This window comes from Berghia stephanieae, chromosome 7 (assembly GCF_034508935.2).
Source record: "Berghia stephanieae isolate SIO BIC M18660-M18661 chromosome 7, UCSD_Bste_1.3, whole genome shotgun sequence".
NCBI lineage: Eukaryota > Metazoa > Mollusca > Gastropoda > Nudibranchia > Aeolidiidae > Berghia > Berghia stephanieae.
In genome coordinates, this window is record NC_088366.1 from 57,373,047 (window position 1) to 57,398,221 (window position 25,175).

The window sequence follows — 25,175 nt, forward strand, 5'->3', positions numbered from 1 at the left end:
ATTTTTTGAGATTCTATGTGCTAGTCAATTAAACATATCCAAAATATTGTTTTATATATAACCATTCCCTCCCATATACATATTTTACTTTATTGACCGTACCACACCTTCCCTATTGAAGAATCAGTGTAGTGTTATATATATATACACCTTAAATGCATCTTTCAAAACCCTTTTGACTAAAATATGAAAAGGATCCGCTAAAATATTAGACCTTTGTGTACTTATTTACAAGTTTGATTACCGCCCTCCCTCTCCTCCTCCCCCCCCCCCCCCCCCCAACCCCTTCCCAACTGTAATGTTAGTGTTTGTAGTTGTCATAGAAATAATTTCACAACACAACAATGCATTGTTCATAATAAAATAAATTTTAAAAACCAACATAATATATAAAAGACTTCGGTTGTCAGACTTATAAATAACTACACAAAGCGTTGAACCCTTTCCCCATACTTTGACTGAGTCCACCTAAGTTAAAATTTTTATACACATATCTTTTTTCATAGGTATAATCTACTTCACAATGAAGTAAATTATTTTGCAAGTAAGTTTGATGATATTCTTGTTTTGAAAACAAAAAACGTGTTATTTCAATTCATTTGTAAATCCTTCCAAATGTGACCTTTGAACTGATGGTTCCATTAATGTAAACAAAAATCAAAAAAGCATTTGGTCAGATTCAAAACCACTCCGCACTTGATACTAAATATGTTTCCAAATGAAGCAATGAAATCCATTATTTGACTCAAACTCAGTGTCAGTCATACTTCAATACCCTCAAACCCATTTAGGAGATCAGAATGAGTCAAATTCAATTTGTAAAAATTGTTTTCGCCTTGAACTTAATTTCTGATTAATATATTTCAACCTTAAACATTGTGCTCCACATCAAACATTTACTTGCCATAACATAAAAACAAATATATTGATACCGATCCATTACTCTGCATAGGGTCTCAACAGCACTCTTCCATCTTCTTCTGTCCTTGGCACAGACCTTTGCCTCACTCCAGGTAAGATTGGAGACGATCAGATCTTGGTGAAGGCTTCTCCTCCACGTCTATTTTGGACGACCCTGTTTCCTCTTGCCCTGTGGGTTCCATTCGAGAGCCTGCTTGGTTATATTGTAGGGCTCTTTCCGCAGGGTATGGCCAACCCATCTCCACTTTCTTCGTCTGACCTGGACATCCATTTGTTCTTGGAGCCCATGTCTAACTCAAGTATAAACAGTTTAAGTTGCAAGGATCTAAAATATTCTTTTGTAGAAATAGATGTAAATGTAACATTTTAAACATTCAGCGCAAGTTTGTACACACATAGAAGAGTGGAATCCACATCAAGTCACCTTCTGATTAAATTCAACACTTCTGGTGATCCCAAATTTTCTGGGGTTTTTTTTTATATAAGTGAAAGTGTGTTCCAATGACACTGGATAAAGTCAACCAATATTTTCTTTAGGTGGTAACTTTATCACGATTCCACTGTATTTATGATTCATGCTTTGTCAGTTGTTTACTTTCATGGAAGCCAGATTTCAAAAGTCACACCATACTAGACTATTCCATCGACAACATATTTTTAAAAAATAAATGAAACTTTAAAAATGATAGACCTTAGTTTAATTCAAATAATTAGGACTGGATTTAGAATTTAGGTCACCACATTTTAAACGTGTATTACCTTAAATTTGACCCTTCGTCTCGAAACGGTATTATGTCGGAATGAATTGGACCCTGAAAAGAGACTTTAGAATTAAATTGATAGTAAATACCAATTTTTGAGATTTTGCATTGTGAGAAATTGTCTTCATTCTGTAACATATCAAATCGAAACAAACCCCAAGTTTCATGTTTTTGTCAATAAATTCAATTTTTTGCACCCAAGTCATCCCGACATAATACCGTTTAGAGACGTAGAGTCACAAATGCGTGACATATATTCCTCGTCCACGTTTTTTTAAACCCTTTGTACAAACTCATTATCCAAAGCCCAGTTTATTCTAATCCTTCCATTTCCTTTAAATTAATTTCCCATTTTTATATCCTCACGGATTCCTCGTCCTAATATAAATTCTCTACCTGATAGGACGAGGAATATGTGTTAGACAACATAAATATATTTATATATAATATTAAAATGTCTCATGTCAGGGGTTAAATTCGGATCTAGTTTGTAGATTTAAATAGTTCATAGAGTAATGTAGGACGCCAGAAGCAGAATTAGAATTATTTAGAATTATTAAATAGATCTCTGGCTCCATTGTAAAAAATTAGAAAGCCTTCCAATATAATTAAATAAACAAAGGACAAAACGTAAATATTTAAGTGTACAAACTGTTTCTCAAAACAGAAAATGGAAAACACCATAGGATTATAATATATTCACCGTTTTTTGAGTTATTACAAGGTTTGCACTGAAATTTTTTACGCTCTGTACTTTGTTTCAATTTTAAGTCTTCCTATTTTTAACCCCATGCTAGCCATTTATGCATTTTGTATGTTTATGAAATTGATCAATATGGACCAATCCATTTGGAAGTAACCTCGATATTAGATTGTTTTCAAAGGATCACATACCTTTTTTTTTTAAAAATAAATATCTCTAAGATCAAAAAATTCAAAGTCTTATTTACAATAACCTAATAAAATTCTTTAAAAGTTACTTATCCCATCTTTACAGTGTAAATGCCTCTTAGAATTTGTTAACTTATGCTGTTAAGAACTCATGAAAAAAGATTGGTACTGGTAGAAACTAATACATAGCTTTTTACAACTGTTTATTCTCGTTTTATAGTAACTGATGCCAGTGTAAAATAATTTCTTATACTATTATTTTATAAATAATGAAAACAAATCAGTGATACACTTGTTTTTGGTTAATTTTAACCGACAAAGAATGGAAAATTAAAATATACCAAACTAAAGTTTAAAATAAACTTCTGAATGGGTTGATTCATATCCTCCTATCCATTTAAACAATTACTATCTAATTTATATCTTTTTTATCTTTGCAGGCGAGATATACTGAGTGAAATCCCCAACCTTCCCACACAACCATTCCCATGTCAACTCCCTGACCTTGACCCTGGTATTGCCATGCTTGCTGACCTACCAACCCACAATCCGTCCAGAGTAGTTTGTCAGTCAACTACCACCACCAATACCTACCTTTTTTTTTTCTATTTGTATTACCCAACCCAACCCTTTTTTTTCCTTTCCAAAAGTGCTGTATAAATCAATGTGTAGCTGATTGCATGGCAGTAAGAGAATATACATAGTAATACTTTTAGTAACAATGAATGAGAAAAGGAAAAGCTATTATTACAGTTTCATATTTTTTCTTTTACCACATTTTAAAAAATTATAAATTACCACATGTGTCCGAGGTGACTTTGAAAAACATGATGACATTTTAAAAAGGAAATTAAAGACTGTTTACATCACTGCAACTACGGGACAACATATTTTATATATATCGTCTTCCAGAATAAAGTATGACGTGACCCATTTTCTCGGGGTTTGCTCTCTATACTATTTAGAGCTGTGAAATGGGGTGACTAAGACTAACCCCCAATGGTGCCCCCACCCCCAACCCCTCTCCAGATAGAAAGACATTAAACAAATATGGTAAAATGTACATCATTTGATAGATTTTAACCTTCTCCAAACTTTAGAACAAGAAAATCAGACAAGTCTTAAATATTTTGTCCCAGCAAGGACGAGAAATAGGCGTTGCCATGTACAAATATTTATAATTTCAAGTATTTGATTGGCTATGTGGTCTAGTGGTATGACACTTGCTTTCGGATTGGGAGGTCCTGGGTTCGAGCCTCACTCGGCGCATAGTTGAGTCCTTGGAAAAGGCTCTTTACTCACATTCTCTCACTGTACTCAAGTGTAAAATGACTACCTTTTCGTTAACAGCGTTGTCTCTGAAAACATTGTAATATCGCCTAAAAGGCGTCATATGTCCCGTCCTACATGTTATGTGTTGTTGCGGCCAGGGACCCCTTGTAAATCGCTTTGAGCACGTTTAGTGGATATTGCGCTATATAAAAGCTCAATTTTAAGAAGAAAAAAAAAATTATTTTATTTATTTTTCAATTTTGGTTAGGCTCTAAATGACTCTTACTGGTTTTCAAATGTTTTCAGAGCCAAGATCTTATTTTTAAATCTGTTTTACAGTTAAGACAAATCTATCTCTTTTCGGAAATTTTACAAATTGATTTGTACAGCACCTTATGTTATGAACCCGCCCTGTTCAAACCCTCACCCCATAAGAACTTATTCTTACACCTGAAAAACAAATTGTCGGCTTATTATAAACAGTTGGTGTAATGGATATTATTTTGCCCTAGTCTCAATGATTTCATTACAACAAGTGTGAATGGCCTACAATTTATTGTTAAGTTAATACTCTTGTAAATAAGTTCATTAATTTAACCCTTATCCTTTGTTTCTTTTAATTTAATGAACACTAACTTGGCTGTGATTCCCCTGTTGGTTATTTTGTAACTTATATCTCTTACAGTTGTTCATATTTCTATACACATAATATAATGTCACCCACCTTGTTAACCTATTATGTTAGGGTGAACCAGAAAGTGAAAACTGAGTAAAAAATTATTATAATCAAAAATATAAAACTTGGGTTACATTTACAGTTGAGCACAGATACAAATACAAAGAACAACCCCAGCTAAAAGTTGATTTTATGGTGAAAAAAAATAAATTAAAAAATTAATGGAACTTGGGAAAATACTAATGAAAAAGTGAAAATACAAAGGCTTCGACAATGGACGTTTTGGGTACAAACCCTTCATCAGCAAAACAATAACCAAAGGAATGTTGAAAACAAATCAGCTAAAACCAAATGTAGGCATTTGTTTCATTTGTCGTCAATGTTCCTTTGTTTATTATTTTGCTGATGAATGGTTTTAACCCAAAACATGTCTACGTTCTCTCACGCTGACCTCTTATCTTCCCGATCACACCCTACTCACAACCCACGCCATGCTAACGTTTCATTCATACTCCAACCACCATTGAGTACAGACGATACAAGTTATTTTGCATTTTACTTTATTTGTTTTCCACATTAATTTGTGTATTGTTGTGCTGACGAAGGGTTCATACCCGAAACGTCCATTGTCTGTATTGTTCCCATACGAAGCCTCTCCATTTTCACTCTTGCATTAGTATTAACCCTAAAACATCCATGTACTGTCTGTACTGTTCACATCCGAAGATTTTCTATTTTCACGTTTTCATTACTGAATTATTTTCACTATCCCAGGCTTCAGGCAACCCCCATCCTGTCTAGGCTTTATGAAACTTAGAAACTTGGAAGGAGTTTTACAAAGGGTTTTAAAAAACGTTGACGTTGACGTCACACATTTGTGACTCACCGTCTCTAAACGGTATTATGTCGGGATGATTTGGGTGCAAAATATTGGAATTTATTGAAAAAAACATGAAACTTGGGGTTTGTTTCGATTTGTTATGTTACAGAATGAAGACAATTTCTCACAATACAAAAGCTCAAAAATTGGTATTTACTATCAATTTAATTCTAAAGTCACTTTGCGGGTCCAATTCATTCCGACATAATACCGTTTCGACACGAAGGGTCACATTTGAGGTAAAACACGTTTAAACATGTTATATAGTGTAAATCTCACATTAATTTCTGTTTACTTTCACCTTTTAAACCAATCTTTTTTGGCACCTTGTTCACCCTGACAAAATCACCATTTTGTGGCGGGTAGGCCACAAATATTCCATCCTTTTGTTAATTTGTGTTTACGAGTAATGAGGTTTATGAGGAAAGGTAGATAACATTAGTTGTGATCAACCTTATATAAACATGCATTTTCATGTTAGTAGTTAGTCAATAATATCGTTTGATTTAACAACTGGTCTATGTACAAATCTTTCTTTATATATCATTAAAATTCATTTTTTATTTTTTTATTTCTTTTTAGTGATTTATCATAAATTGTTTATCTATTTGTGTATCGCAAATAGTTTTGTTTTTCTTTTTCTTTCTTCCTCCTCACTCTTCGTGTTACCTATTATCATTATCATTATTATTATTATTATTATTATTATTATTATTATTATTATTATTATTATTATTATTATTATTATCATCATCATCATCAATATTATCATCATTATAATAATAATTATTATCATTGTCATCATCATCATCATTATTATTATTATCATTAATATTATTATTATTATTATTATTATCATCATCATCACCATCATAAGTTTGTTTGGACCCTTTGTGCTGTTCACTATTGCTATGTACACATAATATAGAATTTGAGTGTGACTAATTTTTATGTAATGCTTGGAAAAATCTCAAGTCTACAACCTGCTCATAATGTCAACAACAACAACAACAACAGAAAATAACTCCCCAAAAAAACACACCATCACAAGTCAAGTCCTTGATTACACCACTGCAAAGTGGGGCTGACAATGTGTTCAAAGCAGTGAACACTATCTCTGTGAAGAGGAATAATAAAAATTTTTACTTTAAAAAATCTAGTGTTACTCTGTTATTTTCTATATACCCTAGTTTGCCTCTATGTTTTGTTTGTTTATGTTTTACGGCGCTTGCAACACATTAAGGTCATATCAGCGCCAGTAAAAAGGAAGAAAATGGGATAATAAAAAGTTCTAGAATTACAATTAAGGCACCCAAGAAAAAGTAAGACATAGGGGAACTGGGAACAAATAGGGATCAGATGTAGCCTAGATTCCAAGAGCATACCATCAATGTACTTAGTCTGATATCACCTATAAGTCTCATCCAGACACAAGCACAGGTCCCAACTAAGAGGAATACACTCAAATGTTTACCAATCATATAATATAATATGTAAACTACACATGAAACAATGCACAACAGAGAGATGATTTACAAGGAAAAAAATATCATCTCCCAAAACTATAACCATACATTCGACTGTTTCCCTCCCAGCCAAGGACTCCGGCCAGGGTCGGGACAAAACCAAGCAATCTCATACCAAGACAAAGACAGAAAAGCATGTTGGAAAACAGATATAAGGGGATAGAAGACACGGTATGTACCTCCCTGCCCACTGTGGATGTAGGGAACCCCACCCAGTGACTCCATATGATGTCGGAATTATTGTCATTATTCTTTTATTAGTATCATTTTGTATTTGCTGGGATTTTTAAAATATTTTAAGGTTTTCACTGTAATTGTAACACTTTATTTTAAGATCCTAGTGTGCTGACCAAATGAAAGTATGGGTTTGAGTCCTGCTCTGTGTGGCTCAAAGTTAAGGCCTTAGAAAATGCTCTTTAATCGCATTCTTTCACCATACTCAGGTATAAATATAAAATGAGTACCTGGCCATTAACAGCTTTGTTTCTGTTGGGGGAAACAATTGTTTATTTATTGCCTAACAGGTGTCTTGTCTGATATGCTGTGTTGTTGTTGGCTAGGACCCTTTATAAAACGCTTTGAGCACATTTAGAGGATATTGCTCTACATAAAAGTTCAAGTTTTAAAATTTTTTTTGTTTAGCATTGTGTTGTAATAATAGACAATATTACCCATTGGTTTGAGAGTATTTTAATTACAACAATGAGCCTATGACAATTAGTTTGTCATCTGCATTTTTTGCAAATATCAGGGCCATCCGCAAATTTGGGCAAATTTCCCAAAATTGGCAAATCGTGGCAAATTTTGGGAATATTGACAAATCGCGTGGCAAATTTTGGGAAAAAAAAAGAAGCGAAAACTAAATTACGAAAAAAAAAGTGCAAAACTTGAGAAATGTTGCATTTTTGCCTGGGCCCAAACCAAGGGAAGCTTCTCTCTACGGATAATGATCCTTTAAAATCTTTGTAACAACGCTATTCAGTCATTTCTGAAATGATTTCATTTCTCAAATCAAATAAATCGAGTCACTTACACTTCCAACTTCAGTCATGGATCGTTTCGTCAAAAAATTTTCAAATAAGGACCCAATTTTTTGGCAAATTTTGGAGTTTTTTTTGACAAATTTTGGCAAATTTTTGGTCCCAATTTGGCAAACAATGCAGATGACAGATTAGTGTCATTAAACCAGGAAATTAGTGCACGTCAGCACCAGTGACAGACAGTCAAAAGATTCTCGATTTAGAGTTGAGTAAAACTTCACAGCAGACCCCCCCACAAAAACAAAAAGTAAAAAGGAGGAGGGGACTAATACTCTTCAACAGTCGTAACGTCACTTCCTTCCTAATGACGCATGGTAACTTAGTAACACTGGCTCTAAACTATCGGGAAAATGGCGGACGCCCGTATGAAATATTTCTCCAGCGAGCATAAAAGTGTATCCAGAGGGAAAAAACGCCCATAAATTTGATCATGTACATTCTGATCACAAGGCATATGAAAAGTTATAGCCAGCATGAAGAATAAAAAGTAATGATTTTCTTTGTTTAGAACCATGATGGCCGCCATTGCCGGGCAGCGTGACATCAGACTATTGAATCCAATTCCAATAAAAGTAGTCTTTCAGAGCCATGAGGCCCATGGAGTTTATCCCGGTTTTTATAGCGTGAAGCAGACAATAGCAATTGATTGCTATCCTTTGGATAGGACGCTAGATCCAAAAAAAAAAAAAACAAATAATACATTTGCCTGCTCTCCTCTAAGTCTAAGCTAAGGATCCTGGCTAGGGCTGGTTTGAAACCAAATAATCTCATTCAAGAACACAGACAGGGAGCAGTATAGAAGATGAAAAACCGATATCGAGGATAGAAGACACAGCAGGGCTGACCTCCCGAGTCCATTGCAGGAAGTAAAAAGACCTCACCGAAAATAAATATAACAGCGCTTGAATTTGAGGCATAAAGGGCTTAATGTGCAGGATACTGTGTCTTGTTTAAAAAATAAAGAAACAGAGACATAGTGGGAAACAATGAAAAAAAAAAAATTGTCATCGCTATTGTTGTAGTGCCTCAAAATCCCTGTCTACATTGAGAGTTAGTTGTGCAATATAAATGTAAATTATTGAACTGGGAAATAAAATAAAATAAATGAGTTCTCTTAATGGAAGGATTTACGTTTCAAAATCAATTTAAAAAAAACTACCACTTCATCATTTTCTTTGGGACCACGAAGATGAAGAAGTGTCGACTTTAAGCAGAAGTTGACTTTAAGAGTCCTGGATAGTGCGTCTTTGTGGTCTCGTGGTATGACACTCGCATTTGGATGGGAAGGTCCTGGGTTCAAGCCTCGCATGGCGCATAGTTGAGTCCTTGTAAAAGGCTCTTTACCCACATTCTCAGACCATACTCAGGTGTAAAATGAGAACCTGGCCGTTAAAGCATTGTCTAAGTCGGAAAAAAAAATTAATTATAATATCGTCTAACAGATGTCATGTCTCATTCTACATGTTACCTGTTGCTGTTTGTCAGGCACCCCTTATAAAGCGCTTTGAGCATGTTTAGTGGATATCACGCTATATAAAAGCTCAATAGAGAAAAAAAAGCTCAAAAGTGTTGGCTTTATCATAGGTAATGTTTGGAGGGAAAAAAATGTGGATTTGGGCTTTATGTCACTATAGAAGAATGTTAATATAAGTGGCTGCAAGGTATTATCAACGTTATTATTATTATTATTATGACTATTATCATTATTATTATTATTATTAAATTATTATTATTATTATTATTATTATTATTATATTATTATTATTATTATATTATATTATTATATTATTATTATTATTATTATTATTATTATTATTATTATTATTATTATATTATTATTATTACTATTATCATTATTATTATTATTACCATTATTATTATTATTATTATTATTATTATTATTATTATTATATTATTATTATTATTATTTATTATTATTATTATTATTATTATTATTATTATTATTATTATTATTATTATTATTATTATTATTATATTATTATATTATTATATTATATTATTATAAATTATTATTATTAATTATTATTATTATTATTATTATTATTATTATTATTATTATTATTATTATTATTATTATTATTATTATTATATATTATTATTATATATTATTATTAATAATAATATTATTATTATTAATCAGCATCATTACTATTAATATTTTTATACTATTAATATTATCATGATAGTCAACTCCAAATTTTCATTCTCAATGACATCTCAAAACGCAGGTGAGAAAAAGGGACATAATTGTAGGAATTAAGCAACTCGAAAACATTTGAAGAGTTATCTACCTTGTATAGTACTATAAATAAAAAAAACTCATAACGAAAACAAATATTCTACCACTTGACATGGAGGTTTTCTTTAAAACAGAAAACTATGCTTTCTAAGTGAAATGTGTCCTGGAAATAAGGTCAACAACTCAAAATGTGATCCATCGTCTCAAAACGGTATTATGTCGGAAGGAACCAGATGCTTAAAAGCCGAATTTAATGTTAAAACTGGTCAAAAATATAAATTTTGGCATTAGCACCCTAAAATATGGTATCCATTCTTCCTCAATAAAATATACAAACTCAACACAAGTCTGATATTTCTGGCTATAAATTCAATTTTCAACATCTTAACCATCCCAACTTAATACCGTTTTGAGGCAAAAGGTCACAAATCACAAGAGGATTGTAAATCCACTTTGAAAATAATTTTTAAAAACAAAATCAACTAGGTTAGAGTATCAACCATTTTTTTTTTCACAGATTATTAACTTGAGCTTTTATATAGCGCATTATCCACTAAATTATTTGCTGAAAGCACTTTACAAGAGGTCCCTGACCAACAGCAACATGTATCATGTAGAATGAGACATGGCGCCTGTTAGGTGATATTATTACAATTTTTTTCGAACAGAGACAACACTGTCAACGGCCAGGTAATCATTTTACATTTACAGATAAAAAGTGCTGTCTCTCCTTCAATCAACATCATTGTAAACCAGGAAGTTATGTGGACTTTCAGAGAATAATTTTTTAAAATTATCGTACCCCTATGGCTAACATGGGGAAAATTTGTTTATAAAATCTCCTTTCAAATCAAGTAGAGAGTCGCAATGGCTGTTTAATGAGCCCTTGCTTCACACGAAAAGGGACTGAGATCAATGATCCTGGGGTGGAGTCGAGATTTGTTTCTGCCCACCCTTGTCCACCCAGCAATGATTGGTTAGCTGGGTCTCATAGATCTGGTGGAAAGTACTTTGCAATCAACTAGTGTCCTCTCCAAAGGGTAGCAAGCAATTGCTTTGATTCGTTTCATTAACTGGGATAAACTCCAGCTCCATGCGCTTAACTAATGACCCAGAAGGACTACTTTTTCTAGGGATGTTTTCTTTTTCATTTTAACCTGCATTACATTATGGGGATCCACAGTAGAAGATTAAGTGGAAGGTTTTTAAATTGCAACGTTTCAGACAATTCAAATAATTAGAAAGAACCATTTTTTCTAATGTATGATTAAATATTCTGTCAGTAAAATACCATGTTGTCACAAAATACCTCTTTATTCCTTCATCACATATCAATACATCTCCACATAATACTACTGATATACAACAGACTACATTCCTTTTGATTCAAACAATATCCATACTATTACTGTCCGAATTTAACAGTTCAGTTTTGACGTGTTCCACAAGAGCCCCATCTAAGCCAGAAGAATCCTCATCATTATTTTTCTCTTCCATCAAGACATTAATCTCCACTTGCTGCATGGTTCCCTCTTCATCCTGGTGGGTTCCCGCATGAGTTAACGCTTCAGCTAGATTAGTGAAGAAAGCATCACAAATGCCACACTTGTAATTGGCATCTTCCTCAGGTAACACAGCGGCTGATGCAGAAATAGTGGAACTAGCCTGATCTATACCATCTCCATCTCCCCTTGACAAAGAATTCACAATATCTAAAGCAGTAGTGTCTATACCATTACCATCAGATTGATTTTGCGGTTCCTCAGTATTGGAATTATTAGTAGTATCGTCACTTAAAGTAGAATCAATTTTACTTGGATCTATTTGAACAGGAGGTGGGAAATGATTTTTCGCAATTTCATTTTCAAAGTTGTTTTCCTTATTTTCAGATGCAGAGAGTAAATTTGAAATGACATGAGTCTCTAGATGTTTCACCATAACGTGTCTGTGTTGTGTTTGCAAGCCACAAGCAGCACAAACAAATATAGGAACTTCACGATGATTCATGACATGAGCTTGCAAAGACATAACACTTTCAAAGAACTCAAAACACTCTCCACAATAACAAAATCCAGCTTTTTTATTGTCCACTTCTTCTTTGGAATGTTCGTCCATGTGTTTAAGAAGAAAATTACGAATTCGAAATGTTTCACCACATATGCCACATCCGAAAGGCTTTGGTGCTCTATGTAATGTACTCATATGGCTCTCCACAGCTTTGCGCGATTCAAACTCCTCACAACAAACACCGCACATGAAACCCATATCGCCCACTACATGCACTTCCTCAATATGAGCACGGAGAGACCTTGTCTTTTTAACATCAAACCGCATTCCACAAAAATGACAAGCTACCTCAGTCATCAAACCTGCTTTATCGTTGGCGACCACCATAGCTTTTTCCTCATCTGTGAGATCAACACTATCTAATTCTTCCATTGTTTATTTATGGGTGTTATCCTCAGATTCTTTATTAATCTGAAAAATAAATCAATTCAAATAAAAGAAACTTTATTGGATGCATGGTTGGATAAATGGATAGTGTATAGATGACACATCACTGTCAAAATTCTCTTCAGTTCAGATTTCAAATATAAAATTAGTGTTTAGGCCTGGGAATGACTGAAAATTTAACGCCCAAATGAAACCTATCAATTTAAAATGTAGTAAGAATGCCGATCTGAAATTTCCTTTGACTTCAAGCAATTTGAAATAGTAATAAGAAGAGAGGCATAAGTTAATGATTAAATTATTCATATTCGACTGTTATCAAAATCATAGAAAATTTTAATTTATCAACTTTTAAAACAAGTTCACTTTCCTTTGTGTTAACCTTCAGGTTTATTTGTAGGCCTTTAATTAGGTATTTATTGCACTGGATGATTCGTTCCTCACTATCTTCAGTACCTATATAGCCCTAACAAGTCAGCCACTCAAACTGCAAGTGAGAGCATATATCTGACAGTTCTCTGTCACTGTTAGTCATTAAGACATGCATTTTTTTTTTCTATTTTTGTTTTCACTTTTTTGTGGGTTTTATTTGTTTGTTTCGCTTTTTTAAAATCAGGTGATTGAGTCACCTAAGTTTAAATTTTAAAGGATAGAATCTGGGAATTGGGGAGGGGATGATTGTTTCAAGTGACATATATGCATGCAAGATGGATATCTTCTATCAAATAGATGATAGAAAAGGAAAGTTCCCCAACCCTCCAACTCTAACTCCAAAACCTTCAACTTCAAGTACATTCAAGAAGCAAGGAACTATTGATTCTCTCAACGTTGGAGACAAGTAATTTTCACTGCGATCCATTCTGAGAAAAGTATTGTGATTTTACTTTTAAAAACTTATTAATAATTATTCTGACTTAGCAGAGAGTGTTATTTTTACACTGCCTTATACTTATATTTAAAAACTTACAGCTTGCCACCAACGTGCAAATAATATTAGCAGGTCTGATAACCGAACGTAATTATGGACTCGATTGTCATTGTTGTAATGGATACTAATTTGTGTTAGTTTGAGAGTACAGAGCAGAGCATATAATATTGACATGACATCAAAGTCACGTTTTTTTTCTGCTATATAACATTAGTAAATATTGATCGCCTATATCGACAACAATTTTACCACATGAAGGTTATATTGACATGCCAACCATTAATACCGGCAATAATTTGTCTAGAAAAAATCTTAAAAGGTCAAGATATCCTGCAGTGACGTAAAACACAACAGTCAATGAAAATGCAGAGAGATCCCGCTGTGATGTAAAATATCAGTCAAAGAAAAACCAAGCTGATTGTCCAATAACATCCCGTGAATCTTTATTGATCACAGTGATGTCAGCGGTCAAGCCTCGTCCCGGGCCGTGCCTTTATATCTCAGTACTGATACTAGTAATGGGAATTCCCGGTACCAATACTCTTGGTTTTCAAAAAAACAAATAGGCTAATAAGAAAAGCTCCCGCTCCCTACATCATCCACTACGTGCGAGACTGTCTACCTGTCTTCGCAAGCTGCCCATCCAATCCCGGTTGGTCAGTAAAAGGGACAGACCTCTTACCCCCCCCCCCCCCCCCCCCCCAAAAAAAGTAAATAAATCAAAAACAAAAAGAATAACAAAACTGTTTCTCAATTTCTCAATAAGGCAGTGACAATGCTCAGCGTATCTGACTCGGTATTATGATATGGACATGGACAATGTCACTGTTACTGTACTCAGTCTCTATACCACTCGACAACAGTTAATTTTTTAAAGACACCATTGCTGATATGGAGTCAGAAGAGAATAATGTACTATTGGGACCAGTTTCTATAGCCATGCCACTATAGTAGCTATCAAAACCCTCCACTGTTTTTCAAAGCAACTTCATGAAGGCGCTTCCTTATTTGAGGTCTTTGCCAGTGCTGAGGAAAGGGTCCATAAACTTATTCTTGGCCTCCAGAGACGGCCCAAAATATTAGGCTAATAAAGTCATAAATTTAAAAATCGGCCCTTTTAAAGGCCACCAAACCATCAAGATTGACCTCCTTTGTTATCTTCTGGCATTTTCTCATTTGTTTCCCTTTAATTTTTTAGAGAATGACTGATCACTGATACTGATATATCGACATCACGCTTACTTATTATATCGACTGTTTTACTGCCGTCCCCATGATGTCAATATATCCGTTCTCGACTGCATTTCCATTACATTAATAAGCCACAGCGTTAATCATTTGCAGGTCTAATAATAATTGAATCGCCGAATTACTCAATTAATTATGGCTATCACTATGGGCCATGGCCATGGGCTATACCAAAGCAACATGTTATTGTTATCCATTTCATTTTGACAATGTTAAATCAAATATTGCGTTTGGTTATCAGACCTGCTAATATGTGCACGTTGCAATACGCCCATAATAATTTGGGTAACCAGACTGCACCAAAGGTAAAAGTCGCTTGCCACTGATTCACTGACTGGGAATGCTGAGCCTGTGCTGACGGCGATGACACGCGACTGAACTTGGTTATAAAAACTAATTATGAAGTCAATAAAGTGTAAATTTGAGCCGTTTAGAGAGCGCTTAAGATAAGTTACCTTTGGGATCGAAAAAGGAACTTACTACTAGATACAATTAAACTCAGCTTTCTTTTTACATCAACATTTCCATGTCAACAATAATTCATATTTATACTGCCATGATATTTTCATACAATAATCTGAAGTCAGAGCAGTTGGAATCTGTGATCTCAAATAGTATTCGCATTCTACTTTCTAATTATAATGAAAGATTATTAATGGGTTGAGATCAATTTTTTAAGTTCTAAGAGAGAGATTTTTTTAATTGACCGATTGCATACAATTATCGGTGTGGTTTATATGCAATGACTGAAAACCCAAACAGTGTATCGGTATTGAGGAGTTGAGACTAGAGAAAAGAAATTCATTGAAAAGCTTCTTCAACGATCCCTTGTTCACAGGCTTTGTTTACGTTTAGCCGGAAATGACCCCAAAATGGGTTGATGTCAAGCAGCAGGTGCTCGGCCGCAGCTGCCGCTCTGTAACCAAACAAAAGAATACATAACGTCGAATGGGGCACGAGCTTGGGGTTACTACCTTAGAGGCTTTGTCTCTTCGCGTTCAGCTTGACAAGATATGGACGATTTAATATAAATGTGCCGTTACCTTTCTACTTCACTCTGATAGTATCATCATTACAGAGTCGGCCTTACAGTAGCTTCTACAAGACAAATGATCGTCAGTGTTGTTAGTGTTAGTGTTTATCATTGAGTGATTCGTCTGCTGGGAATCGTTTGCCTTGCAGTCAACAAACCATCACGGAGTAGCAGCACCTCTATTTACAACGTTCTTGTAATTGTAAGGCAAGGGTATATTTAAAGACTTTCGAGTTTGATGTGAGGCAAATATTGATAGGAACGAAAACAATCATATTCCAAATCATGATTTGATGGTGGTGGTGCCAACTAATCAGTCCCGTCAGCTGATTCAAGCCAGATTCAGTCCAGTTGTTCACTTTTATTGTGATCTTTGTATACTATTTGCTGACTTTTAAAGTAAAACTGTACTCTAGTATTGTTTGTTTTTAAAAAATAGATATTGTAAGGACAGTCAACGACTTCTATTATTATGGCTGTATCATCATGTCTGCTTAAACCTGAAATAAAACTACATGGATGTGGTCACGACAATGTGATGTTTGAGTCTTCTGAGCATGGGAAGTCGATACTTGCAGGATTACAACATCTCCGTCAGATGCAACAGCTGTTTGACGTAATTTTGGTGGCTGAAAACAAGGAGTTCCCTGCCCATCGTGTTGTGCTTGCTTCTTGTAGTGATTTCTTTCGGTAAGTCATGATAAACTGCCATTGTTATTTTCAAGTTAAAGATGCAGATCATCTTCATTCTACTTATTCACATAAAGTTGCACTTTCATCCTTTGTTTTATGTGCTTAACCATCCTAAGATTTTCCGGAAGAAAATTAAATCACAAAGACAATGAAGAAATAGAGTCTGGCGAAGAGGACCTATAAGGACCTGTGCTGGAATCAATCCATAAGTATAAAGAGAGATAATTAGTTTTCATATGGCTTAGCTTTACACCTACTTATACTTAACGGGTACCTACAATCAATATACGGTAATTTTATACTGTTGACTTTTTGTTCCCCATTGTCATTTCTAATCTACTTGATTATTATAAGTGGCATTTTCACAATGTGAGCATGTCTGTGATACTGACGATCCCAACTTACCTTCAATTGCCATTTTTTTTCTCTACCAGGGCAATGTTTACTGATGGACTGAGGGAGTGTTCAGAGTCCAGGATTAATCTTAATGGTTTGTCAGCTTCAAGTATTGCACATCTCCTTGACTTTGCATACAACTCAACCATAACCATTGATTCAGGTAAATAAAAAGAAAATAATTAAAACTAGAATTTATCCTCATTTTTTGGAAGAGGATTTTTTTTTTAACTTTTTTTTTTTTTTTGGGGGGGGGGGGTATTATTTTCAAATTGAGTAGGTTTTTATAGTCGTTGGTCTATTGAGCCAGAAATTCCCTGGTTTCTGTAGCATTAGATGGATAGTAGTAATTGCTCGTTTGGATAGAGTGCCAGTGTCTTTTACAAAATTTCTTTCCATCTGATCTAATCGGCCTAGTTGCTTAATCTTTGTATGAATTTGTAGATTTACTTTTATATTTAAAGTTAAAGGGATAATCTAATCCATCAATAGTATTGTTAGCGACCAATCCTTTAAATTAAATGTTTTAAGTTGTTGGTGGCAGTTGAGTTTGCATATTTTGTCATACAATTAATAGCTATCATCTCTTCCTCATTTTTCAGATAATGTTGTAGATGTCCTTTCAGGAGCAAGTTATGTTCAAATCCTTCCTGTCATCACAGCCTGCGAGAACTATCTCAGGGATCACCTTAGTTTTGACAATTGTTTCAACACAGCTGCCATTGCAGAATTGTTCTCCATGTATAATCTCCAACAGCATGCTTTGAGTTTTATTTGCCGACACTGGACTGCTGTTTCATTGGATAATGAGTTTCCACAACTTTCTGCCCAATTTCTTGTTGATTTGTTATCGTCTGGCTATCCAGTTGACTGTAAAGAGTATGACGTTCTTATGAGTATTCTACGCTGGTTTTCTTTCAGTCCCATGGATCGTTGTTGCCATGTCATGAATATTTTGAGTTGCGTCATGGTTCAGAATATTAGTGATGAGGAGCTTAAAGATGTTCTGTCGTCCAATGAATGGTTACAGCTTTGTAAAGTCTTTCCAGATTATATTAACCATGTATCAAGTGAGGATATGGCCAGTAAGTGTGATAAAATATGTGGCTGTCTTGATGAAAGGCAAAACGTTTTGGATTTAGCTGAGAATATTCTTGGGAAAGAGTCAGCATTGAAGAAATGTGACTTTTCAATGAAGATTAGAGCTTCACATCAGTTTACTAGTCAGCCTCTTGGATTGGCAAATCTAAGGGGTTATCATTCAACAGTTGTTGTCGCTGGTGGCTTCCACAAAGAAGCAGGATTAACAAATAATTTGATGTATCTCGACTCCAAATCTGGGGATCTCCAATATTTAACAAAAATACCACATTTAGATCAAATCAATTTTGGAATGACCATTTTCCGAAACCAGATTTTCGTTGTGGGAGGCTGTTTCAATGACCACATGCAAGAAGTTACTCATCCTTTTGGTTTCAGATTTAATCCCTCGATGAATAAATGGGTCAGTATTGCTCCGATGCTTCAAGAGAGGTGTCGCTTCCTGCTCTGTGCCACATCTGACAGAATCTATGCCATAGGTGGTGATCCTTATGCTTCTGCACATGCGTCCGATATTGAGCTCGAGGATGTTGCTCCGTGTGAAGTATATGATCCAGAAATAGATGACTGGAAATCCATTGAGCCTCTACCTGGCAATAGATCTCAGCTCGCTGGCGCTGCATATGGACAGTACCTTTTCATTTCTGGTGGAATTCAAGAAAATGAAGAACATGTTTTCAATGACTTTTATTTATACGACCCTTTGAGAAATTCGTGGGAAAAGAAATCAGATATGTTAAGTCCAAGAACAGATCATTTTATGTTTGTTTGGAATGGTTCTATTTATGTGATAGGTGGCTGGCATTTAGATCCAGTTTCAAAGAAAAGAATTATGGCAACCACTATTGACCGCTATGATTTGACCACTGACTCATGGGAACTAGTCAGTGTTTTAGATTCTCCAAGAACATTCGGTACTTACACTCTCGCCAATGATGCCATATATGCAATCGGTGGTTGGACGAATGGAAATCGTTTTCAAAAGTGCCGTACAGTGGACTTGTTTGATCTCAGGAGTAAAACGTGGATGACTGGGCAGAAGCAGAAGGTGGCCTTATGGGAACATTGTGCTTCTTCATTGTATCTTCCAAAATATGCTCCAATGAAATTGTAATAAAGTCTTCTCTGACCCCTGCGCCTCAAACCAATTTCATGTCAAGGTCATGTAAAAAATAAAGAAGGGATGCAATCCACAGTACAAATCTTTCGATAATTTTTCATCGTTTAGTTAAGACAATAGATATAATAGTTTATGAAAGTAACAATGACAAAATTCTCACAATTTTTTTCATTTCTGTTTATACCAAACTTTAAAAAATCTCATTTTCTTCTACTTATTTCCCCTGACATGACTTTGTTTTGAAGCGATGGGTCACATCTTAGAGAAATAGTTTTTAACTTTTACAGTGGAATCCTTATAAAGTAAAAACTGCAGGACCAGAAATATTGGCTGACTATAAGCAAGGTGGACTTCATCCATTATAAATGGAACACACTCAGATTTAGTACAGAAAATTTGGTTCCAACAAGAAGTGTCGACTTTAAGCAGAAACTAACGTTAAGAGATTCGACTTTTATTAAATTAAGAGAATCTTGAAATTGATGAAGAGTGAGTGGTGACTTAATATACCAAAGTGGTATTGTAGAATAGAAAAAGGAAATTTACGTTGCTTTATCCATTGATGCTCATGTTCTATTTTATGTTTCATTTCTAACACTTTCAAGGTTCCACACAAGAACATCTCGTTTATTTTCCTATTGTTGTTTTATTTTTATTTGATTTTGCTCTTACCAATATTGTTAATTTTATTTGTAAAGATTTCTGATTAAATACTCATTGGTGCTCAATTACCAGCATGGTAATAATAATTAGTTCAAGAATGATATTGTTCAGTATTTAAAGATATAATTTTTTTTTTAAATGTTCAGAAAATGATTGCATTTATACCACTTATTTTATTTGGATTAAATCTGGTCATGCATGCCATAATGTAATAGTTTTACAATTGTTCATAGATTTTAACGTGAAAAATAACTAATGTACTCACAGTAAATGATATTTTTAAAGTGAATCTTATTTACAAGAGTTCATAATCGTTCAATCATTTCTACACAGTTGATAGAAATATTTTAAATGCCAAAATGTAGGCACATATCTATAATAAATCATATTAATTTACTTTTTATTTAACAGTATGGTTTTTATGAGAAAATCATAAATTAGTTTATAATCATTAATCTCAAGTGAGGGAATCTAGTCTCGAGTTAAACGTTTTAATATGATGTTGTCATAACTTGTGAATATTAATTTATTAATGTAAATAAGTAAATCTTTTTGATACGACACTTTACACACAACGAAGCTCACAATTTTTTTACCTAGCCTGTTTTGTTTATTGAGTTTTAAGTTGCTATTTGGATCCAATCCGAAGCAAACACAAAAACCTCTCCACGTGTAAAAGATTTTAAAGATATTTGTTGTTTCTCTTTGCTTTTTTTTTTTTAAACGTTTCTCTGGCAGCACGATTTTATACAGTGTTGGGCATAATATGTTCTTGACTTTCTGGATTTGTATGTAGCTTTATAATGCAATACCCATCCTGAGTCAAATTATTATTATTATTTTTCTTATTTTTTTTAACGGCAGCATACTGAGGAATTCCACTATATCCAATTTTTAAAATAATGGATGTAATTTATTCTATTTAAGTCTTTTTTTTTACGTATTTTACAGCGCGGGTGGTTGGATGGGAGCATCACCCTTGAATCGTATACCTATGATGTTCGCATGGGTGTACGATCCGATAGTGATGTCGTTTCTTCTTCTCTTTACTAGCCTATCCTGCTTCTTTGGTTTGTGATTGTATTTTTGACAGGGGATATTTTTTTTTCTGTAAATCTTCTGCCTGTTTGTTCTTGGTTATTTATAATTTAGCTTATGATATCTTTAGGTTATGATTTTGATTTACATTTGTACTATTTTTGTTAGATTGCTTGTTTTTTTGTTTCAGCGGTCTCTCATATTATAACCTCAATTGTGTTGGAAGAGACCTAAAGCAACAACAACAAAAAAAAAGTATTTTACAGCAGTGTTATAGCTATGTCAGAATTTGTATTGAATATATATTTTCGCAATACAAACTCAAGCAACAAGGCTAAAAGTAGTTTCTTTAAAAAATAAATTCTTTTGTATTTTCTTAAGCCTTATTTTGAGTGGGGGGGGGGGGGGGGGAAAGGACAAATGTCATGTTATTTTAATTTTATTTTTTTGAGAGGCAGAGGGGTGTTTTTGTTTTTTTTTTTGGGGGGGGGGGGGGTTTGAGAAAAGAGTGAGAGAACCTCAAGAAACTTTTTGATTTCTTACTGCATAGAATGCTCAGCATGGTTAATTATGGATTTCTTTTTATACATATTACCGACAGATCTTTGTTACTTTTGTTATATTATGTTTGTTTGTTGTTTAATCCACAAGTGTGTTCCAGTTTTGCAGTCATTGCGACCTGTTTTATTTTTATACTACACATGAAATCTCAACCATTTATTTATTTACTAAGTAATTTATTTAATGTCACCATGATGTTATTGCTCTCATGCCGTTTGATATATAATATTATGTATCTGACACTTAAATGCCATGAAGTCAACCTGTGTCAGTTTCGACACTTGCCCTAATAAGTTTTCTAAGTCAGTTTTTTTTTATTTTAGAAGATAATTTTTTTTCTCCATTGTAAAGCATCTCTTTGTTGTGGTTTGGGTCTTTTTGGACCTCCCATGATGGGCAGGGGATCACTCGTTGTGTCTTCCATTCTCTTATATATCTGTTTTGTTAGTTGCTTTTTCTCTTTGTCTTGAAATGAAAATACTTGGTTTTGTCCTGGCCCTTGCTGGAATCCTTCGCTGGGAGGGAAACAGTCAAATGTATAGTTATGGGAGATGGTGGGTTTGTTTTTTTCTGGTAAATTATCTCTTGGTAGTTATACTTTTTGTTTTGACCATATCTTGTAAACATTTGAGTGTTTTCCTTTTAGTGGGGTCCTATAAAGGTGTTTGAATGAGCCAGTTAGGTGATCTCTACATTGAAGGCATGCTCTTTTACTGTACATCTGTTCCCTAATTTGAACCAACTCTCCTTTATCTTACTTTTTCTTGTGTGCTTTAATTGTAATTCTAGAACTATTTTACTATCCCTTTTTTCTTCGTTTTTACTGGCGCTGATATGACCTGCAAGCGTCGTAAAGCCATTTAGAACAAACACCTCTGTGTTATGTAGGCTACTGCTGTAGTCATTGTTATGTCATATACTGTATTTTGCAAGCATTTTAGTGTATCCTTCATTGCGGGATCCTGTGTTTGTGCTTAGATGGAACTTTTGGCTTTTATATAAAAAAAAGGAAGGATTAGTCGTGGAATCTTGTGTTCCCTATTTGAGCCAGTCCCCCCCTCTGGGTGGGGTTCCTACCTCCCATAGTGGGCAAGGAGGTACTTGCTGTGTCTTCTATCCCCTCTTATCTGTTTTCCAATTGCTTTCTGTCTTTGTTTTGGAGTGAGATTGCTTGGTTTTGTCCTGACCTTGGTGAGAGGGAAACAGTCGAATGTATAGTTATTGCTTTGGGATATGATATTTTTTAAATTGTAAATCATCTCTCTGTTATGTACTGTATTATGTTTTATTTACATGTTATGTTTGATTTGTTAACATTTGAGTGTATTCCTCTTAGTGGGGACCAGTGCTTGTGTCTGGATGAGACTTTTAGGTGATCTCAACTAAGTACTTTGATAGTGTGCTCTTGGAATCTACATCTGTTTCCTATTTGAACAATTTCCCCTTTGTCTTACTTTTTCTTGGGTGCTTTAATTGTAATTCTAGAACTTTTTACTATCTCATTTCTTCCTTTTTACTGGCGCTGATATGACCTTAATGTATTGCAAGCGCCGTAAAACCCTCAAAAACAAAACAAAAAAACGAGCCAGTCCCATTTATCTTGCTTTTTATTTGGTGCTTTTAGTTTAGGTTCCACAAATTTTCTCCTACCATTTTTCTTTTTAGTGGCTCTGAAATATGACCTTAAAGTATTGCAGGAAGTCCTGGCTTTGGTGGTTTTCGAAAGACGAGGGTCGTTTTTTTTTTTTTTTAAAGGAGTCCTTCAGAGTTAATCGGCCCGGACACAGTTTATCACAAAGTACTTTCCACCAGATCTAACAGACCCAGCTACCCATTCACTGCTGGGTGGCCTAGTGGTATGACACCCCTTTCGGATCGGAAGGTCCTGGGTTCGAGCCTCGCTCGTCGCATAGTTGAGTCCTTGGAAAAGACTCTTTACTCACATTCTCTCACCGCACTCAGGTGTAAAATGAGTACCTGGCCGTTAACAACTTTGTCTCTAACACTGTCCGAAAAATAAAAATTGTAATATCGCCTAACAGATGTCATGTCTCGTTCTACATGTTAAGTGTTTTTGTTGGCTAGGGACCCCTTGTAAAGCGCTTTGAGCATGTTTAGTGGATATTGCGCTATATAAAAGCTCGAGTTTTTTTGGGGGGTTTTTGTTGATTTTTTAAATATAGATTTGGGCTGTGGGTCACATTTTAAAAATGTTTTGTTTTGCCTGATATCCCATCCATGATTTTTAAAATATTTTTTTATACAACGTTGCATAATATTTTTTAATGGAGTATTTAAATTTAAATGAAAATAAACAATGACCAACAATTGATACTGAATCTCTTGATTTCATCACTTTTTATTGTATTTTTAAGATATTGGTCAGTCTTCTTCTTCTTCTTCTTCTTCTTCTTCTTCTTCTTCCCTCCCATAGTGGGCAGAGAGGTACTTACTGCGTCGTCTATCCCCCTATATCTGTTTTCCAACTTACTTTCTGTCTGCTTTGTCTTGGAATGAGATTACTTGGTTTTGTCCTGGTCCTGACCAGATGCCCTGGCTGAAGGGGAAACAGCGGAAGCGAGGACGAGAGACCATGCGCACAACCAACATAACGTTCTCTCTCTAATAACTTTTCCGCCGGTGACGTCACAGACTATGGATGACGTCCAATCAAGGGACGCTACTCTTCCGCTAATCTCATTCCCCTAAATAAAAAGTGGAACGAGATTGACGTCACCCAGCTCCTTGTTATTGTTTTTTACACAGCTATTTAAATGATTAGTTCTCACTAAATTCTATCAATCAGACTATAGTCGTACATAGTTTTCTGTGTTGGTACATGACCCTTCCATTCAGGGTTTAGTCTCTTTCCCAGAGACTGGGTGGGGTTCCTGACCTCCCATAGTGGGCAGGGAGGTACTTGTTGTGTCTTCTATCCCCCTATGTCTCTTTTCCAAATTACTTTCTGTCTTTGTCTTGGAATGAGATTACTTGGTTTTGTCCTGGGGCTGAGAGGGAAACAGTCAAATGTATAGTTATTGTTTTGGGAGATGATATTTTTTTCCTTGTAAATCATCTCTCTGTTATATATTATTATTTTTGTTATTTTTAATGTATAATGAAATGTAAGCATTTGAGTGTAGTTCTCTTTGTTGGATCTTGTGCTTGTGTCTAGGTGAAACTTATAGGTGATCCCAGACTAAGTACACTGATGATATGCTCTTGGAATCTACATCTGATCCCTATTTGTTCCCAGTTCCCCTTTGTCTTCCTTTCTCTTGGCTGCTTTAATTGTAATTCTAGAACTTTCTACTATCCCATTTTCTTCCTTTTTACTGGCGCTGATATAACCTAAATGTGTTGCAAGCGCCGTAAAACCCTTGCCCCCCCCCCCCCCCAAAAAAAAAAAAAGATTAGTTCTCACTAAATTCTATCAATCAGACTATAGCCGTACATAGTTTTGTGTGTTGGTACATGACAACCACCATTCCATTCAGGCTTTAGTCTCTTTCCCAGAGATGTCTATTATAAGGAGACCATTTTAAAACTGCGTGTGTCCAACGCATGCTTGATCAAGCCAAGACCATTGAAAAGGAATTGACCTGATCGCAAAGAAATTACATATGCCATGTTCCCTTCCTCGTAAACGCTATGTGGAAGTGAAAATGCCTTGAAAGAGCCAATTCAATAACAACAGGCTGATTAGCTATATCATT

At 34.7% G+C, this 25,175-nt stretch overlaps 3 protein-coding genes across 8 annotated transcripts in view; 2 read left to right on the forward strand and 1 right to left on the reverse strand.

Moving 5' to 3' along the window:
* The window catches only part of LOC144977544 (uncharacterized), a 31,265-nt gene extending 27,656 nt beyond the window's left edge, over positions 1 to 3,609 (forward strand). For 2 of the 4 annotated variants that reach the window (XM_078922875.1, XM_078922876.1), the window contains exons 16-17: positions 507 to 544; positions 3,014 to 3,609. In XM_078922875.1, coding sequence (XP_078779001.1) covers positions 507 to 512 — 6 coding nt within the window. In that variant the 3' untranslated portion in view covers positions 513 to 544; positions 3,014 to 3,609. The remainder of the gene's footprint in view (positions 1 to 506; positions 545 to 3,013) is intronic. The other 2 variants (XM_078922873.1, XM_078922874.1) reach the window with 1 other exon arrangement.
* Positions 3,610 to 11,529: 7,920 nt separating this feature from the next.
* LOC144976270 (uncharacterized) lies at positions 11,530 to 15,701 on the reverse strand. 3 transcript variants are annotated; one of them, XM_078920464.1, is made up of 2 exons: positions 15,573 to 15,701; positions 11,530 to 12,705 (listed from the first exon to the last, which is right to left on the reverse strand). In XM_078920464.1, exon 2 carries the CDS (start codon positions 12,664 to 12,666, stop codon positions 11,614 to 11,616), a length of 1,053 nt encoding a protein of 350 aa, XP_078776590.1. In that variant the 5' UTR covers positions 12,667 to 12,705; positions 15,573 to 15,701; the 3' UTR covers positions 11,530 to 11,613. The 3 variants fall into 3 exon arrangements, with proteins under 3 accessions (XP_078776590.1, XP_078776587.1, XP_078776588.1); XM_078920461.1 differs by lacking the exon at positions 15,573 to 15,701 and adding an exon at positions 15,310 to 15,497; XM_078920462.1 differs by lacking the exon at positions 15,573 to 15,701 and adding an exon at positions 15,335 to 15,496.
* Positions 15,702 to 15,733: 32 nt separating this feature from the next.
* Positions 15,734 to 19,324, forward strand: LOC144977546 (kelch-like protein 26). Its single transcript, XM_078922882.1, has 3 exons — positions 15,734 to 16,577; positions 17,015 to 17,139; positions 17,579 to 19,324. The coding sequence occupies exons 1-3, from the start codon at positions 16,360 to 16,362 to the stop codon at positions 19,189 to 19,191; spliced, it is 1,956 nt and encodes a 651-aa protein (XP_078779008.1). The 5' UTR covers positions 15,734 to 16,359; the 3' UTR covers positions 19,192 to 19,324.
* Positions 19,325 to 25,175: the final 5,851 nt, after the last annotated feature.